This window comes from Magallana gigas, chromosome 2 (assembly GCF_963853765.1).
Source record: "Magallana gigas chromosome 2, xbMagGiga1.1, whole genome shotgun sequence".
Lineage (NCBI taxonomy): Eukaryota > Metazoa > Mollusca > Bivalvia > Ostreida > Ostreidae > Magallana > Magallana gigas.
Window position 1 is genome coordinate 54244868 of NC_088854.1, and position 20218 is coordinate 54265085.

A 20218-nucleotide genomic window follows, 5' to 3' on the forward strand; every position below is an offset into this window, starting at 1 on the left:
TATGAAAATATTTAAAGCAATTTTAGCAGATATTAATGAAACAATTTAGAGATAAGGAAAGTATGTGAAATAGATATACATGTTAAAGAGCTCAGTAGGATGTTTAACTCCTTTATTACTTGATAGATGCACCAACGCCATCTTGGGAAAACTTGGAAGCTGTGATGAAAGCAGTGAAAACGGTGGTGAAAGGACTGGTGGACTTTGTTCAGAGCAATGGGTCAAAGAAGGTGGACAACACAGCTTATGTCAATGTCCGCTACAAAACAAGCATGTGTCGAGATTTGTCCGAGAAAGGCCGCTGTCCAAGGGGAACTAACTGTACATTTGCTCACTCCCAAGAAGAATTGGAAAAGTAAATCCAATTTTGCATTCTTATAATCATGTCCAGGGATATATTCTTCTCTTTCCTTTCATCAGAGTTTTTTCTCATTAATTTTTCAGTATAGGTATTCATTTGACTTGGTTCAAGTTAAATAGGTACAGTAAAACTTGTCTAATTTGGCAGAGGGTGGTTCTGAAAAATTTGGCCTTATTAGGCAACATCTGGTTTGGAGAACATATTGTTGCAAATTAATTTTAGTATTTAATGCAGTAGGTCTTGATCGTCTATTCTTGCAAAATGAATAATTCTGATTGAATTATGGTGCAGATTTTCATTTCCTATTTGGAAAACAATAATTGCATAACGGAATACGTACGATGGAAATACTTTCAAGATAAATTTTCAAACACCCGATTAACCTGAGAAGTCTGGCTTGAGACAAGTGCATAAATCACCGGAAATTGTTAGATAAACATTGATTATGTGGGAAGTCAACAGGGGGCTGATTACATAATGACGAGAACTGTTTTGATGCAAGAAATTATGGATAAATGTACGGGAATTTAATAAATAAAAACGGGGATAAATGGGAATTTAATAAAGAATAAAGCATTTTTACAAAGTAAAATGTGACTCTGTATTGTAAGTAGTTGGTTCTTTTCAACACGGCGGGTTTACAGAATAGACAAGATCCAGATTGCACAACATTTTATAAACATAAAATGATAAGAAAATGTCCAGGAACTGAATAATTTTGCCGGATTGGACAACATGCTGGAATGCACAGCATCCGGATTCAACAAGTTTTACTGTACATGTATATTCTTTCTTAAATGAAAAATAAGAAATATCCAGAATCTAATGCATGAAAGAATTTAAGGAATTTTAGATAATGACTTTTGTCCAATTTCTTTGCCCGCAGAGGGCAAGCAAAAGAGTAGATAACATTTTTGGCCATCAAAAATTGTGGTAAAATATGAAACAGCAGGTATTTCCCTGCACCTGTGCAGGTGCTATTTAAGTGTTTTGAGAAATGACTTGCTTCCAATTTAAAAACTGATTTGTCTCTCTCTCTAAAGTGACAAACAGTTGTTCATTGGGGCCTTTTATATTGTTTTTTTGTCTTGAACAGGGTGTGTTGATCATTTTATATTTGTTTTTGCAATGGAAAGTCAATGTTTTTAAATATATCGAGTTGGAAAGGATGATCAGTGGCAATGTAGGGTATTCTAAAAAAGATTAAAAAATATCAAATTTTCAAACAAGATATTTTTTAATTGTGCACAGTGATTAGTGAGTAAATGAACGGGCTCTTTGTTGTCTAAAATCAGTAGAATGGTGAAGGGGAAGCTGAAGGACACATCTCCCAATTCAAAAAAGGAACTTTTGATCCTTAGATGAATATGTTATAGCAAATAATATTGCCTCTCAAAATTAAGAGACCCAAATTATGATGACTTTTGATACATAATGTTTTTGAAATAACTCGGAATGTCATTATTTCCTCCCAATTTATATGGCCCTTGTCTCAGTACCAAAATGAGGTGTGAAAGCAATGCCTTATTTTAATCAGAATAAAACAGAAATTGTAAATGAAATGAGTTAAGATCAAACAAAATATTCTTGTTTATGCTAAAGTGAGAAGACTTGGCAGAATGATGCACTTGTGCATTTAGGTATTGTTTTAATTGAGAATTGTGAAAAATTTGAAGCTTACATTCTGTGCCTACATGCAGTTTATTTTTATTTCATATTATGAATCAGGTTCAGAGCCAGAAACAAAAGATCTGGTAGAAACGCTTGTTCAGCCAGTGACACTTCTACCTTGACCGCAAAACAGAAGGTCCAACTAGATCAAATAACGAAGACCTCACTGGAGAAACAGCGACAGATGAGTGTTAGTTCTGATTGCGCCATCAGGGATCAGAGATTGGCGAAAGATCCAAGGTCAGTAGAAGAGGATCATAGTGTGTAAAACATCATAGATGGTAGTATAATGTTTATTAATTGTATATGGAACATTTTGTGTATTTTTATGATGGTGAATTCTGTAATTGTAGCTCAGTGCCCGTCATAGCTGGACCACAGGACATTACCCAGGGGATGAATTCCTTGTCTATGGTAGAGCACATCAAAACGGGGGATTCTCCATCTATGTCCGGCCCCCATGTCCACCAACCTAGTGTCAACTTTCAGAACATGCCAGCACAGGCAGTGCAGCCAAACGTCAGCTCAATGGTACCACCTCAGTTCCAGATGTACCCTAATGCCCAGTTCCACCCAGGCATGGTACAGCCTGGACTCTACCCCAATGGCTCACAGGTGCCTGTGGGTAATGGAGCGGTGATGATGAACATGCAGGGGGTGGGCTACTCGGATATGTATCAGATGGAAGGTTTGTTAAATAAATAATCTTCTAAACTTTTGGTTATGATATTTGATTTGATTGATACATGTATCATAATCACTTTTAGCTCTCTTGAATTTGGCAAATTATTTTGAGATTTTTGGCTTTTGAATTTTCAGAACTGCTAACACATTACGCTAAAAGCTTTAAATTCCCCAGGAAAGACTATAATAAGTTTGTGGTTCAAAGCCTGGAAATCAAATTGTTTAATTCTGTAATAGTGTCTTAGTGTAGATTTTTAAGCAAATGTCCTGGAACATTACAGATTCTCACCCTTATCAGTTGATATATATATATGTATGAGCTTGTTTGGAAAACAGGGATCTTTATGGGTGATTCGATATCAAAATAGTGTGATATGTAATGAAAAAATATGTGAACTTCATAGTTTACAATGGCATAGTAGAGCATGTTACATGTATATGCAAAAGTGTTAGATTAATGCCCTTAAAAGATTTGTTGTTTTTCTGTAGTCAACAGAGGTTGTATGCAGCACCCATCAATCCCCTCGCCATATCCCATGATGCAACAGCCACAGTATCCAGGGGTTCAGTATCAGCAATTTGTGCCTGGCTTTTTCCCGCCGAGTTACATCCCTTACTCTCAGAATCCGGGAGGGCTGCAACCCTTTGTGGATTCTCGAGCGAGCTCATCCATCCAGGGTTTGTACACCAGCGAGCCCACATTAGTGTCCACGTCTGCTCCATCAGTTCAGGAAAAGGGCTACAGGAATGAGGTAAGTGGACATTATTTCAGCCACATCCTTGTCTTAAAAGGACGGCTTTTGTTTTGGGTAAGCTACTTTTCCAAACAAGATTTTGGATTGAGGTTAGGAAGATATGATTTGTACAAAATGTGTGTAGTAAACATGTTGTTATTCTTAAATACTAGTATTGGTTTTTATGCTGAAAAAGAAACAAACATTGTTTTCTGAATTGTAATTTTTTTCTGTGGTCCTTGTACAAAAATGTATTTCCTACCCCTCCTCAATCTTTTTTTATATATACATGATTAAAATACACTGGTGTTTCAAATTGTACCAGTCATATACACCAGGTGGAAAGTGTTTTATTAATCAATTACCTTGAAGTATCAATTTGTACCTAAGTTTTGTGTATTAAGGTTCAGTTTTAGAAATTGTAAGAATTTGGTTTATTTAAGCTTTTCAGCTGATCTATATGACTGAACTCGAAAACTTGATTCCCCTTGTATAAAATCGTCATCACTGCTGACAAGTTAAGTTTTTAGCAGAAAAAATCATTCTCTAACATACATGATTCTTTCAATGATATGACGATTGTGCATTTCAAAATTGAAATGTATTGATACCCCTGAAAATTTCTTAAAAGTTTTGTCTCAGTATTATTATTTTATTAAAGGCCTAATTCTTCCTTTGAAATGCCCATTTGTTATGAAAAAGATACTTGAAAAGTAATTATTTTAAAAATTTGATGATTACTTATGAGTTATTACATAGAGAATGATTTTTCTCTTGAAAATTTATCTGATCAGGCACAAGAAATCAAAATGAGAAACTGGCAAAGGAGGTTGGTAGAATTCTGTACGAGCTGGTGTCTCTATCACTATAAGCTTTGTAAGGGACGAGGATGACCCCAAAACACAAACTCAATTATTGTAAAAGCTCTCTATAAGTGAACAGTTATGTCGAAAGTAAAGGTCAAACAGTCAAAATAAAGCTTATTTTGAGTGGTTACATCAGTTCAGAGCCAATACTCATCAGATTTACAACAGAAACCTGGGATAGATCGAGCCACAAGCTCGGTTCTAATCAGTCAGAACTAGAGTAAATCGGATAGGTAGTGGCTCTACCCTGTCCCGTGGATGGACCCCTGTATAAGGGTTAGCATTATATTTCATGATATTGTTTTGCAGGCTGTGTCAGCAGACATAATGGACAACGATTAGCTGAATGACCATTTCAGGCTTTTTAGATTTTTTTATCTTTTTTGTCTGGATGTGAGGTGGCCGATGATAGACTTTTGTAAATCCTGATGACAAGATTTAATCTGGGAATCTGATTTTATTGAGAATTTCGTGTCTGTGATCACGACAAGTTTTAATATGGCGTTGAAATTTCCACAAAGTACATAATATTTGTGTGTTATTAGAACAGTGAAGGAAAAGTTGAGATGTATGACATGTGCAAATATATTTTTCATTTGAAACTATCTGCTTATGATTCATCTGTTGTGAGATAGAATATTGTGATATTAGAATAGAGATATGGAATATTTTTTCACATTTGTGACTATGGTAGTTTATTAGACTAGTTTCGCTCTATGAGCTATCTAATAGGTTGATTTGGAAATATAGAAAGCAAAAGCTATTTTGATTTTTCTGTATTGAAGAAACATTCATTTAGAGCTGCAAGTTTTGCAGTCAAGTAAATAGGTCTATCTGTCTTGGATCCAATGTAGAATATTCACACGGAATCATTGGTAAAGTACTACGGTAAAAACACATCTTTTCACATGATATCCTCAAAAGTTCATAGATGGACAGATCATTATCAAAGACTCTAAGAGTCATTGTGATTCTTATTCTGTGAGCAGTGTTGGAACATTTTATATAAATACAGAAACCTGCTTATGTTTAGTGTCAGTGTTCATATACCCTTATTTACAATAAGGATTCAACAACTTGCAATTTCCGTAGAGTACCAGCCATTTTTCTGAGATTTCTACACATATGTAAGCACTTGGAGTGGATGTTTTGTAAACACTTTTCCATCAGCATCCCAAACTGAAGCTTCTAGTGATGAACATGGCACCGGTGATTTCATTGTCATATATTTGTCTGGTGTTACTGAAGTTTTAGAAAATAGCTGATGGAATCCAGTTATTATTTTATTGTGGTAGCTAGCTATTGCAATAAAAGGTTTGTTTTATATTAGAAGGAGGGGGGGGGGGTGTCTTTTCTCACTAAGTGAGAAATGTTGCAATTTTAAAAAAAAATCATCTTTAAAGATTTACATGTACTGGTAACTTGAAATCTGCTGGAGAAAAATGTGATGTAAACGACTGAGAAAATTATTTTAATCTGTAGTGCTTTAGTATACTTATTGTGGCAGTCTTTAATGGAAAGTCAGTCAGATCAAGAGTTATTGCTCTTTAGTTGTTCTGTAAAGCTTGTTTGAAATGGCGAGGCTTGTTTCTTAAAGAATGATGTGGAGGATTTTGGTGCAGTGAATTTGTATGGAGTTATTTACATGTATGTGTCAGATTTTTGTTATTAATCTAATTAAATCAATGTGTTGCCTATTACTCTAAGTATCAAATTGATATATCATTCATTAATCATTTTGAAATATTCAATATATATTAAGTATCAAATTGATATATCATTCATTAATCATTTTGAAATATTCAATATATATTAAGTATCAAATTGATATATCATTCATTAATCATTTTGAAATATTCAATATATATTTCTATGCACATAGTTTACAGCGGAAAATATGGTTGACATATTCTAGATATTGTTTGATCTAATAAAAATGTTTTCATACTTCAATTCATTGTAAGAATTCATTCGGATAATGTAATTCCCTTTCCTTACAGTTAGGATTGATTTTCAGACAGTATCCTTCACTCAAAGCCATGCAGCAATTAACAGTTAAACGCTCACATTTAGTGGATATAGAACTTTCATAGCCATGCAAATTTAAGGTGTTTTTTTTTTAACATTTTCAAAAATCTTACTTTTGCAAAAGATTCTGCTAATATGTATAACTTTTGAGTTATGAGTATTATTTCGGTATGAAAAAGCATTATATCATATAGGCCAGATACATCAAATATAATAACATAAAAATTAATTGTTTGTTTCACATATACTCAAGGCTAATTAGACCGTCTTTTATTAAGTGCCATTATCTTTTAGTGCCATTAACTTTTTGTTCCATTTTTGTGGAAATTTAATACTTCATGATAAGAATTCCTGCTATACACTTAGTGACTTTAAAAATGTTTGTGTTGTTTTGGTTATCTTCACAAACATGAATTGTATGTCAAACCTGGCTAAAGGAAAGGGAACTACTTTCTCCTGTACAGAGTACATGTATACGAAGTGCCTGGACCGTTTCATTGTACATGTATATTGTGATTTAGTCATTATTCACAAGAATTCACCACAAGAATTCCCCAGCTCTGCAATTCTAAAGCAGCAATTTCTATTTTTCTGTTTTGTTATTTTTATTGTTTGAGATCACAGCCATTTCTGTAAGGATTTGCATATCAAAGCTAAGACTTTATATGCATATGGGTCAAGTAAGCTATTGTTTGTTCTAAATGTTTAGATAGTTTACCAAGTTTTGTATTTTCATTCATTCTATTGCCATATGATCCCTTGTGTCAATGGATTAAGTGTGAAAGTAGAGAGTACAAACTGTGACATTATCTTTTATTATACTTTCAAGTTAAATACTGAAATCTGATTGGTTTAGACGCAGTTGGTAATCCGTTCTATTACCCTCAGCGTGAGCAATACACTTGGCAACGGGTAACACAACAAATTGTTACATGCACATAAATGATTAATTATTATATAATTATATATTAATTAATTCGCCGTAGAATTCACTTCATTTCTATATAAAAGCAGTGAACATTTTTTTGAAAAATAAGACATTCAGTATAATAAAATATATAGTGCCTGTTTGGGAGGGTAACTGTTGAAATTGACACCCCTCGAAAACCTTTGAGTCTGAGTCGGTTGACAATGGTTTTTTCGGGGTGTCATTTTCAACAGGGACCCTCCCAAACAGGCACTATTTATATAGTAGCATATACTACAATACTGTAATGGAATGTGGTGAAACTACTGATTTGGTACATAATGATTAAATTTTGTTTCTTTACGTGCTTTTTGATAGGCTGAAACATAAGTTTATATAGAAAGTTGCCTCCATCACAATAAGACTAACATCAACAATGTAGTGATCCGCCTGATGTTACGTTTCAATTTTGTGAAATTAATGTCATTTTACAGGTCAAAAGACTTGGATTTTTTTGTACAAATTAATGATTTAAAACTAAATTATAAGGAATGAAATTCAAAAAACGCTATTCAATTTATACTTTATTGAATATGATTAGCATTAACCATTTAGTTTGAGTAGAATAGGAAAATCCTCACTGTCGTCAAAAGACTCAAAACTGGGTTGGAACAGTTTGCACCAGCCCAGTTTCTATTCCTATAAATTGGGTAGCTGTTGAATTCATTTCTTGAAAAAAAGTTCCTTTAAAACCAAATTTTATTCAGTAAAAAACATATGGTAGAATTCTTTATGATATGACCCTGTACAAGATAAGTTAGATAAATCCTTACAGAAGTGGTGCTTTGGTTAAAAACAAAAACAAAAAACAAAAAAAAAAACCAGAAAAAACTGATTTTGTTATGTACAAAGAACAACATAATTAAATGTAATGGATTCTTGTGAAGAATGACAAATGTATAATTTGTTAAAACTATAGAATACGGTAGAAACTTATGGATAGGTTTTTAATGGTGGATTCGTCATGATTAATGAAACTGTTCAGTACTGTAAATTACCTTAAGAGAAATTGTTGTGAAGATAAATGAAGGAGAATAAATAGCATCAGTGTATCTGTATTTTATGGGTTTTTTTGATCCTATTTGTGAAAGATGGTCTGTTAGAGGGTGAATTTTGAGTGATATAATTGTGGAAATGTTTTCCATCACCCTTTTTGTGAAAATACTAGTAAATAAATATGAAAGTTTCATATTATCTTGAAAAAAAACCCCAAGGTATGTTTATAGCTGATCTCATTAAAAGCAACATTTATGAATTTAAGATTTTGCTTACAATGGTCAGGATCATAAAATGGATTAACTGAGACATATACTCTAAAGGCCAAAATTTTTACTATAACAAAAGAGTTAAGTCAAAGCATTGAATAAAATTAGAAATGTTTTCAGATTTTCTGAAACATTATTTAATATAAAATAAAAACTGTGAAATAAGTTTTCTCTATATTGCAACAAGCAGGGTCAAACAGCTTAAACATGCCTTGTCCTTCAATGTATATTTTATTGTAATTTGTAATGGAGAAAGAGATATTTGATTCAAAGTGAGGATGTCCGCCGTGGCTAAATCATTAGTAAACTATAAATATTTGCTCCTCACGTCGAGACCAAAACAAAATTGAGAAAGAGATGAGGGAGTGCCATTTACATGTGCTTGCTGGTATTTTAATGACACCGGAAAAGGAAATCAATACTGCGTCTAATGGTAAGGTTCAGGAATTACCTCTAAACAAAATGGAAGATGCATGAAATGTATATAAGAGTCAGCACTTTCTGTGTCCAATATTTGTACTGAGCTCATACCACAAAAAAGTCAAGTTTCTAGAGAGTCCAAAACAAGAATTTTTGTTAATGAATTTCCTGTCATAAATTGCTAATTCGCTCTTTGAATGGACTCTTTGTGGTACGAGGGTCAACATGACTTCAAGAAATGTTTATTAGAATTGGTTCAATACTGAAATGTAACTCCTAACCTCATGACAAGTCACATTCAGAATTTATGTGAGTTCTTGAATTTTAGGGGTTATGTTGTAAAGGAAAAGAGAATTTTATGAATTTTTTCCCCTTCTTTTATTTAGTCCAAACTCCTTCATAATCTGCACAGCAGAAGGAAAGAGATTTTGGCTAAAATTCAGAACATGCCATCCAGCAGTGATGAGATGGAGACCAATTCTCTGCTGACGGGATGTACCCCCTCTAGTCCCTCTGTGAGGGACATCATTAAGGACCCCTACAAGACAGCCAGCGACAACTTCATGTTGTCCACCAAATCTACCCTAAACAAAGCTGTCAGCGACACAGTCAATGCCAACACAATCACCTCATTGGCTGAAGTCACTCACAAAATTAACAGTAAGTTCTCGCTGTATCTTGTCTTACAGCAGTACATATAGGCATGTTAATGCAACACTATTGTGTATTTCAGTGCAACATTATTGTGTATGTCAGTGCAAAATTATTGTGTATGTCAGTTCAACACTGTTCACTCACTGGTAAGGTGTATGTCAATGCAACACTATTGTGTATGTCAGTGCAACACTTTTTTATGTCAGTGGAACACTGTTTTTTATGTCAGTGCAACACTGTTGTGTATGTCAGTGCAAAACTGTTTTGTATGGTGCAACGCTGTTGTGTATGTCATTGCAAATATGGAATTGTAGCCCTTTTGAGTATCGCAGTCTTCCATCTTTTTCAGAAAAAAGAATGACTCATATTCTTCTTCCAGTGATTTATTCTATGTTTCTGTGATTGTAGGTTGGAATCAAGATCAGGCCTACATACCCTGGTCTAGTGGTGACACAGCTCTGTCTGTGTGGACATCATCAACGGACACCAAGGCGTCCTCTTCAGAGGTCCTGACAGACAGCGGCGACCTGTGGAATGAGGTATGTTCTCACTCAATGGTCAACAAGCTCTATTGTCAGTATGGTAGATCAGCTTTGTTGTCCTGTAGTGGTAAAACTACTTTGTTGTCATTCAGTCAGTGTTAGAGGAGCATTGTTGTCAGTCAATGGTAGAGGAGTTTTAATGTCAGTCAGTGGTAGAGGAGCTTTGTTGTCAGTCAATGGTAGAGGAGCTTTATTGTTAGTCAATGGTAGAGAAGCTTTGTTGTCAGTCAATGGTAGAGGAGCTTTATTGTTAGTCAATGGTAGAGAAGCTTTGTTGTCAGTCAGTGGTAGAGGAGCTTTGTTGTCAGTCAATGGTAGAGGAGCTTTAATGTCAGTCAATGGTAGAGGAGCTTTAATGTCAGTCAATGGTAGAGGAGCATTAATGTCAGCTAATGGTAGAGGAGCTTTGTTGTCAGTCAGTGGTAGAGGAGTTTTGTTGTCAGCCAATGGTAGAGAAGCTTTGTTGTTAGTCAATGGTAGAGGAGCTTTGTTGTCAGCCAATGGTAGAGGAGCTTTGTTCTTAGTCAATGGTATAGAAGCTTTGTTGTCAGCCAATGGTTGAGGAGCTATGCTAGTAAAATGGGGATGTTAGAGATTTTCTTCATTGTCTTTATGTTAGAATATGTTTAATTTTATAGGACATTCTTTTTATTTGTGGACTATATTTCATACTGTAAAAATTTATCTATCTGAGGAGAGACTTTTGATTAATGAAACAGTTGCATCATCATTTGAATAATGCACACATATAAAAGAAGTACATGTTGAAAAAATATTTGTAACTATGTGCATTTCGTTTGTAAGAGTTATAAACAGAATATGTAACAAATTAGCCAGTTGGTAATACTGGGGAATCATTAAAATTTGTGGGGGCCAATTTTCGTGGATTGCTTAAATTTTGCAGGTTCGTGGGGATGTAATTTCGTGTATTATCTTATACCTACTAAAGGTAATATGACTTTACAACCTGATAATTAATTCAGGATGATTTTAATTAGTGGATGGGAGGTTCCCTCAAATTCCACGAAAATTGAGCCACCACAAAATCTAATGATTCCACAGTATTCAAAACTTTTATTTCAAACTATTTGTGGGGATGTAAATTCGTGGGCAAGGGTTACCCATGAAAGCCACAAACATTGGTCCCCCACGTACAATGATGACTCCACAGTAGTTATTGTAAACATAAATGTGAGCACCACTCTACACATGTCATTACAGAGTAGTTCTGATAGCACGGACTTCATGCTGAACTGGTTGAAGGACATCCCCGATGACCCAGTTCCGGTGGAGAACAAGGAAGAAAAATGGTGGCTGACCACTCCCACTTTGTCAGAGCCAATTTACACATCAGAGTCGGCAGTGTATGCAAGGTATGGAGATGAAGGATGCATGCTGTCTGGGAGGGGATAGGGGTTATAAACACACGATCAAGGCTAATTCTGTGCACTCCTCTTAAAATATAATTTATGTTAATAAATAAATGTGTATTAGTTATATATATATGCATGACATTACAGCTTCTATCAGTTGATGATCTAACTCACACATATTGAGCATAAGTGACATTCATTGAATTTGATGAAAGAAATGAAGATATATTTTAGTTATTGCTCAACTGCCATGTCTAGGGATGTCATTGAATATTCTTATATATCTGAAAAGGACATAGTTTAGAAAAACAATATGCTAATATCAAAATGAGACTAAAAACAAAGATAAACAATTCATATTATATAAAGGTCATTTTTAAACATAGTATTAAAATGAAATACTTTCTAAAGAATCTTATTAACAGTGCACAATCTTATATTAATATCAGTGCGCAATTTCTTATCTTTGATTGAAATTAAATTCAAGTTATGTGTAATCAGATTACTTTCCTATCGTGCTATATTTATGAATTCTATAACATATATTGAAGGTCCACTCATTGTACGAGTAGTATGTCAGTTTGTTCTGACAAAACTGATGAAGAGATTCCGTTTGATCCACCGATTGTCTCAAAGTTTGGGCCGATCTCACGGTCATGTAAGACGAAATACAAGTCAACTGACCCTGTGCAGGCTACGGCCAACCAGGTAATCTCTCTCTCTCTCTCCCCCCCTTTAATGATTTCTAATAAAGTGAATTTTAAGTGAATTAATAAAAATCAATGAACATTCTCCAATCCTTAGCAATGTTCAATATCTCTTATGGTCAATAACTCTTAAATATCCAGAAAGGGGATTTACATGGAAAGTTTGATTCAATCCTTTAGTGTTTATATTGCAGACTGATATATAACTAAGTCTTCGGCTAAGTTGTATCATATAGACCAACAATACAATGGAAATGAATTTTATGTTCTAGAGGCCATTGGAGAAAGTTTTACAAAAACCTCCATTCTAAACATTTCATTCATTTTTTTCTCAAATAAATGCAACATTGTAAAATGCTTGGATACAAAAAAAACGTTTAAATAAAGTTTGATGTACAGTTACATTTATAGAATGATAAAATAACATTGAGGCTGAGGATTAGTGAACTTTAATAAAAATTGCAGTTGATAAATTAACATTATTTGTATTTTAATACTTGGTAACAAGTATGAATGAAAAATTTAATTTCTCTAACTTTACAATTCATACTCGATAACCTGAATGGTGGACTTGAAATTCCGATTATTTTGAAATAGAAATAAATCCCCAGTTTTAGCCTCTCATATTCTTTGCATTAAATTAACGGTTATAATGAAATCGGCTTTTTTGAAATATCGCTTAATTATATTGAAGTCATTGATCGTCCCCAGAGGTGATAATGAGTTGTTTTCATAGGGGTTATATTGAAGTACTCTCTGGCGGCTGTCGTCACGGTTGGTGACAGTAATTATGACTGACCGGTTGATATACAAAGGTGTTAATTGATAAGTTCTCACCTTATGTGTTTTTATACTGCTTTTACAAAATAAAATTGATTTAAAGTTATTGTTGAGATGTATCGCGAACAAGAAAACACTCACAAGAGTGACGATGAAAGTGCAGCGATCCCTGGGGGAGAGGACATCACAGATAAAGAAGCCCAGTGTTACATGAATAAAATTAAAACTTATGTGTAGAAAAAACCTAATGTTACTGACAAAATTTTTGCAAACCTGCAGGAAATCGAACTTTTTATCGACAATGAATGCAATAAAAAGAAACAAACAAAACTAACTGATTTTTTCAATTAAACTTTAAAAGACTGTCATCCCATGTTTAATACATGTATCTGTTAGATAAACAATGATTAAATTAATGTGTTCGGGTTTGATCTTCTTTATTTAAGATCGGGATTGAACTTTTACAAAATGGCGGCTTCATGTCAGTCGAATCGCTTATATTGAATTACGGATATATTGAAATAATTTGAATGGTCCCAGGGCTCACACTGGCTCAAAATTTTGTGTCGCAACCTTTTGCGTAATACAATGTATAAGAAATCATTTTTTTTCTATCATAGTGTTTATCACCATACTAGAATACTAGTTTTAGATCCTACATGTACATATTATATATGCATACCCAAAACTACCATTTTATTATTAAATTATTACAAATATTTATAGAAATGTAATTAATTATAGATCTATATGGTTGTGAATATTGACATATTGTTACAAGTGTAGAGCATTTTAGACCTTTTTAGAAAATTAATATTATAAAGATTTCATCTTTGAATTTGTTTTCCTATCATTAAATTTATTTTAAAAAATAGAGCAAGAGAAGAGGTCAAATTTGCTGTATTGTAATATTATTCAATCCAAAAACATGATTGTTATTGCATCTACTTGTCTTGTTGATTGGCGTTTGAACATCATCTCTAAGTAGATTTACATGTATGTAGTATGTAGTATGTGTAGTATGTGTTAATTTCGGGAACAGAGGAAATTCTGACTGAAGATGGCTAAGGGATAAGATTGTGATTTACAGTCAAAATTATCATTCCAAATTATATTTCTTTTGTTTCAAATAATTAGTAATTGAACTGTGACATTCTGGCTTAATTTAAATGTAGAAATTCCAAGTTTGCTACATCATTCTATTTATAGACTTCCCTTACGATGTCAGAATTTTAAGTCTAAACACCTTGTCAAAAAAAGTTACATAACGATTTAAATTAAGCAATTTTGATCAACCATATATCATATCTTAAACTAGTTACACTTTTTCAAAATATTTATTTTGTTTCATGCAGTTTTTTGGTGTCCGTATCCACAAGCTTTGTGGAATGACGATCGCATTGTAAGCTTAGTTGATGAAAGCATTAGATATGTCGGTGGTTAATTACAAATCCACCTATCTGTAATAAGGTGTGAAAATCACCTATCATTTTTTAAAGACAGTTGTGTATACCCCGCTTACGGATGGCTTCCACCGTTTACCTGTGTCATTGTCTTAAATCAGTCAAGCGTAAAGTCCAGCTACAGATTGTCGCTTGGAAGAGATTATGCAACCAAAACAAAAGGCTAGGTGATTTTCAATGAAATCTGGGTGTCGCATTTAACTGAAAACTGTCGCATTTAATTCTGAAAAATCGCAAAAAGCGACAAATGCGATGGGCAGCGTGAGCCCTGTGGTCCCCTGAATTTCAATATATCCAGAGTAGGCTGTAAGTTCCAATTATTTTATGGTTTTAAAGGAGGGAATTTTGACAGAAATACATGTAAAAGAAAAGCATACTCATAGTCTACAATTATCAGTATTGTAAACCAACTTTTAAGCACAACTTTATTTCACAATTTACTGGTGATAATTGGTTCGTGATGACTAATTTTCCAACCAAGTCATATTCAAACCAGTGTTGTTTAAACAAACAAAAAGGACTGTTCCCTCGGAGAAATGTTCACCAGGACGAGGCTCCCGCGGACCTCGCAAAAATTTCTCACACATGAATTAAAGTTGGTTTATAGTATTTGAATATGATAAAATTTATAAATTTAACATTTGTAATGTAAAGCCTTCTAGATAAATTTTTGCTGACGTTGTGTTTGCAGGGATTTTCTGCGCGGACGCCTATGACAGCTACCACAGCAGTACGGAGACCTCAGACCACAGCCTTTCCTCAGGAAACAAAGGTCAAGAAGACCCCGGAGGTCCCCATGCAGGGCTATAATCTCCAAGCCATTCCCACAGGATGTTATGACAAGTAATTACTCTCGTGTATTTCATCACAGTAAAGAGTTAATTGTAAATTAAGATAGTACCAAACACTTTATTTGAATATTTTATTGCAGTATTGTACAATGGGATTGGACTAAAGGTCTTAAAACTTAATTAGTCCTTTCTCTGGGATATGAACTTGGTTGGTCACATGATCAAATCCTGTGAAGCTGGAAGGGCTTCTCAGATTTGATCACTCATCAACCAAGTTCATATCCCAGTGAACATTTAAACTTTGCTGTTTATTAGTTATACTTTTGCTTGAAAGGCAAATCGTTCCGAATCATTAATATAACTGTGTTTTACATTTACAATAAAGCGACAGCCAAACGATAAGCGCATGCAGTAATCATTGTGATGTCATTAAAATGTTCACATAGAATTGAACATTCTTGGAGTTCATAAAAGTCAACATATTTGCAAATTCAAATATTTTGTGATGAATCGGAGATAAACTGGTTTCCGGGGACTTTTCACGATCAAGATGTAGATTGTCTAAAAAATAATATAACAGAGACATTTGAGGACTGGCTGCAAAATAAGAATAAAAGTAGGGTTATAGTAGTTTTGGCTGTACTGTGTAATGGTAGTTATTTAACATGTCAGAGATGGGGCTGTACTGTGTAATGATAGTTATTTTACAGGTCAGAGATGAAGTTGTACTGTATTATGAAAAGTTATTTTACAGGTCAGAGATGGGGCAGTACTGTGTAATGATTCTGTATTTTACAGGTCAGAAATGGAGTTGTACTGTATAATGATTGTTATTTTACAGGTCAGAGATGGGGCTATACTGTGTAATGATAGTTATTTTACATATGGGGATGTATTTTATGATGATGCTGTATTATACAGGTCAAAAATGGAGTTGTACTGTATAATGATTGTTATTTTACAGGTCAGAGATGGGGCTATACTGTGTAATGATAGTTATTTTACATATGGGGATGTATTTTATGATGATGCTGTATTATACAGGTCAGAGATGGGGCTGTATTGTATAATGATTGTTATTTTACAGGTCAGAGATGGGGCTGCAGGACTACGTCTGTCAGGAACTGTCCCGGCTGGAGAGACAGGCCCAGAATGCCTACACAGAGGGAGAGGCCCTCAACTGTGAGCTAAAGGCAGTAGAGCTCCAGATATCCCTGGTAACATTTTACTGAAGAAAGGAGTAAAACAGTAAAATAGGAGAAAAGAATGAAGCACCTCTTAATACAATGCTCAGTATAGAATTTTACTAATTATTGCAATGATATTTGTAATACATGATTTTATTTTGTTGAGACCAATGGGCTAGAGGATTTATGAATGTGAGGTAATAAAATGTTTAGAAGGGAATCACAAGATGAGAAGTGTTTATAAAGGGTATGATTTTGGAGGGAAAATACAGAGTATTGCTTAACATCGATGAAAAGTTTGGAAGTATTTGATTCATTTCCATCCAATATCTGATGTACATTTACCTGTTTACAATACGTTGAGCCTTGGGATACTAATAATTGTTTTCATTTTTGTGTTGCAGGAAGATGGGTCCATGTTTGAAACTCCTCATAGCAAACCAGAAAAGACAATATTTGGATGGGAATTGGAGTCAAAGTTGGAGCGACCCCCAGCAGCTTGGAGCAGCTTTGAAATGTTGGCAGCAGCCACAACTAAAGGAATGGTAAATCTATTTATGTGTCTCAAATTTATGGATCTGCTACCACAATATATATGAAAATTTGAGTTTAATCAGAGTGCCAAATTACACAAAATTGGAAAATATGTATTTTTAGCTCACCTGAGCCAAAGGCTGTAGTGTGGTTTTCTGATCAAGAATTGTCTATTGTCTTTTGTTGTAGTGTGATTTTCTGATCAAGAATTGTCTATTGTCTTTTGTTGTAGTGTGATTTTCTGATCAAGAATTGTCTATTGTCTTTTGTTGTCGTCGTAAATTTTCCACATTTTCATCTTTCCCAGAAGACCAGAACCACTTGGCCAATTTCAACCAAATTAGGCACAAAGCATCATTAGGTGAAGGGATGCAAGTTTTTATGGCGTCGAGCGAAGCTCGAAAGCCATCTAGGGATCGTACGTCCGGAAGTTTGCAAATTTTTAAGGAGCCAAACAACTCAAATGAGTGCAAAGTTTTCTTACATCTTTGAAGAAAAATAGATGACATACTTCAACTTCGAGCAGAACTGTACGTCAACAAAACAAGTTGGCAGATACGAAATGGTTGATGTCTTTGAAAATGCTAATACTTTATTGTAAACAATATGTCTGGGTTTCAGTGGAGGAATACACTTGCACGGAGACACATGCGATAGTTAGGCCTACATACTCAATTTGGTTATGAAATATACCAGCTTGCAAAACAGATATTATTTTGTATCCATATCGAATATTGACAATGCACAAAAGTGTGATACTTCCTACATTGAGCGATAAGTATATCTACAACCAATAGTTATTTTTTACCAACTAGTGAACTACTTTCACTTTGTAAACAACGTGAATGGGTGCCTTTCTTTTATCTACCCCTGATCTTTTCGGCCCGTGTCATTTGGACCCATGTGATTTTAAATCAAATTGATAATAAGAGACAATGTGTTTATCAGCAGTATACAAATTACAATATATAGAATTAAACACAATCATAATTTAAATATTTAATTCTATATGAATGGAGAGAAAAAATCTAAAAAAAAATTAACTCTTAAGATATTTCTAAACTTAGATTTTTAATTAACATTCAAAATTTTTTAAAGAATTAGGTGAGTCAATTTGTAATGAATTGTAATTTAATTAGTTATGTGATAAAAAAAATAATTTTTTTTATTTTTGAAAGTTGACTTATGTATTTGTCTTTATATTTGTTTTTAAAAAGTAAGTATAATTGATACCAATTTCTAAATGAATGGTCAATAACCAAATCAGAATGATTTTTGAAAATATAAAAAAAAATCACACTTAATTTTAATATTTCTATTATTTTAGTTGACTGCGTAAAATCTATATTAATTTCATTTTTGTTAAATTGACCGCCCAACTCAATTTTTATAAAATTAATCTCCAGCAAACAACAAGAAAAGTTGGTCTCATGTTAAGTACACACATTACTAAGAGTTACAAAATCATACTTTGTTTTCAGGATTTTTTTTTTAATCTACAGTACCTAAGTGTACATTTGATCAATGAAGGAGAACCATAAATAGCACAAATAAAAAATATATGCATTTTTGTAATAGTGGAGATTATTTTGACTTTTAAAAAAAATTACAGACCCTGAAACGTACTACTACACCACACGCTCGCTGCACGCTCGCTACACGCTCGCTAAACGGTTCACACGAAACGCTGAACGGTTTACACGAAACGCTGCACGCTTTGCCCGAAACGCTAAACGATTTACACGAAACGCTGAACGGTTTACACGAAACGATTCTCGGACGAAACGATTTGCTCGCTTTTCACACGCTTTGGACACGCTTTTATCCTGATCGATTCGGGTCCTCTCGGATTTTTACCCTGACTCTGTTAGTAAGAATTAATTTTAAGAAAACACGAAAAAATAGAAATACCGATATTAGAAACATGTATGTACATAAGTATTGAATTGATTAATTAAATTTATTTGGTACTCAAATTTAAAGCAAAAAATTATTTATTCACAGAATTAGCCAAAAATATTACTTCTATAAATATATTTATTGCTCAAAAGAAATATCCATGATTCTTATTAGTCCCGTAAATAATAAACATTCCAGAGAAAAAAGTAACCGTAACACAGTATTCAATACCAAAAATAAAATCCGTATGATTACAAACTGAAATCGGTTTTTCAGTATTCGGCGGGGTTTGTTTTTTCTTCTCACATTAATATTTTTATTGGTTTCAGAGAAAACGATGTAAGAATACTAACTGTAAATATACCTGTAATTATTTACATTGACTTCATAATTTGGTTTTTCAGTATTCGGCGGGGTTTGTTTTTTTCTTCTCACATTTATATTTTTATTGGTTTCAGAGAATACGATGTAAAAATACTAACTGTAAATAAGCCTGTCATTATTTACATTGATAATTTTGAAAGTTATGTAAAATAAAATTAGTCACATAAGTAAGAAAAATGTTATAAAACAACCGATTAATATTTTTTTATGTCGAATCATTCGCGTAAATAAATGTTCCGTACATAACATCACAGAGAATAATCCATGGATTAAACAATAAAGAAAGTTGTCATTACTATTTTGGATTTCGGAAAGAACAAAAAATAAAAAATGATTTAGATTTTTGTCTCAATATTCGTATACATTACCGTCGCCCCGCATAACGGCGTACAATATATCTATCATAATCTATTTGAATTAAGTAACATGCATATAGATTCCAATAATAATTAATTGCATGTGTACATTTTAGGAAAATTTCAGTGTGTTAATTACTTGTTGTTTTCCGTTATCAGTGTTTAAATAATTAAAATAATAACTTGTAGAAATATTTTTAATCGGGATTCAGAAGAATTTACTTCCCGCATTTCATAGAAATGAACAGAATATTTTCTTACTGTTTATTTAATTTTGTTCAAATTAATGTTAAATAATATATCATTGAAATTGTGTGCATCATCAAATACTGATTCCGACTACCTTGAAGTCATTAAATTTCTATTGGCTATTGACAAAAAAAGAGACGCGTGACCATCCAATGAAAACGAATACACAGAGTTTGATTGACAGGTTCAGCCAGGTGCAGGTCTTTCCCGATGTCCGAGGTTATGTGTACTGGTTGTACACAGCCGAATAGTCTCAGTAACTAGTCTTCTTTCAATCCGCGTACTTTTCTTTTGTTTGTTAAA

General features: G+C 33.5%; 1 protein-coding gene across 3 annotated transcripts in view; it reads left to right on the forward strand.

Moving 5' to 3' along the window:
- Window positions 1–20218, forward strand: part of LOC105324267 (roquin-2) — a 31271-nt gene that overhangs the window by 7618 nt on the left and 3435 nt on the right. Inside the window, exons 8-18 of one of the 3 annotated variants that reach the window (XM_034445589.2) lie at window positions 127–355; window positions 2090–2272; window positions 2386–2720; window positions 3206–3468; window positions 9383–9656; window positions 10059–10189; window positions 11414–11565; window positions 12117–12273; window positions 15207–15358; window positions 16394–16523; window positions 16898–17038. In XM_034445589.2, coding sequence (XP_034301480.2) covers window positions 127–355; window positions 2090–2272; window positions 2386–2720; window positions 3206–3468; window positions 9383–9656; window positions 10059–10189; window positions 11414–11565; window positions 12117–12273; window positions 15207–15358; window positions 16394–16523; window positions 16898–17038 — 2147 coding nt within the window. Of the gene's footprint in view, window positions 1–126; window positions 356–2089; window positions 2273–2385; window positions 2721–3205; window positions 3469–9382; window positions 9657–10058; window positions 10190–11413; window positions 11566–12116; window positions 12274–15206; window positions 15359–16060; window positions 16146–16393; window positions 16524–16897; window positions 17039–20218 lie in introns of those variants that run through there. The other 2 variants (XM_034445590.2, XM_066077257.1) reach the window with 2 other exon arrangements.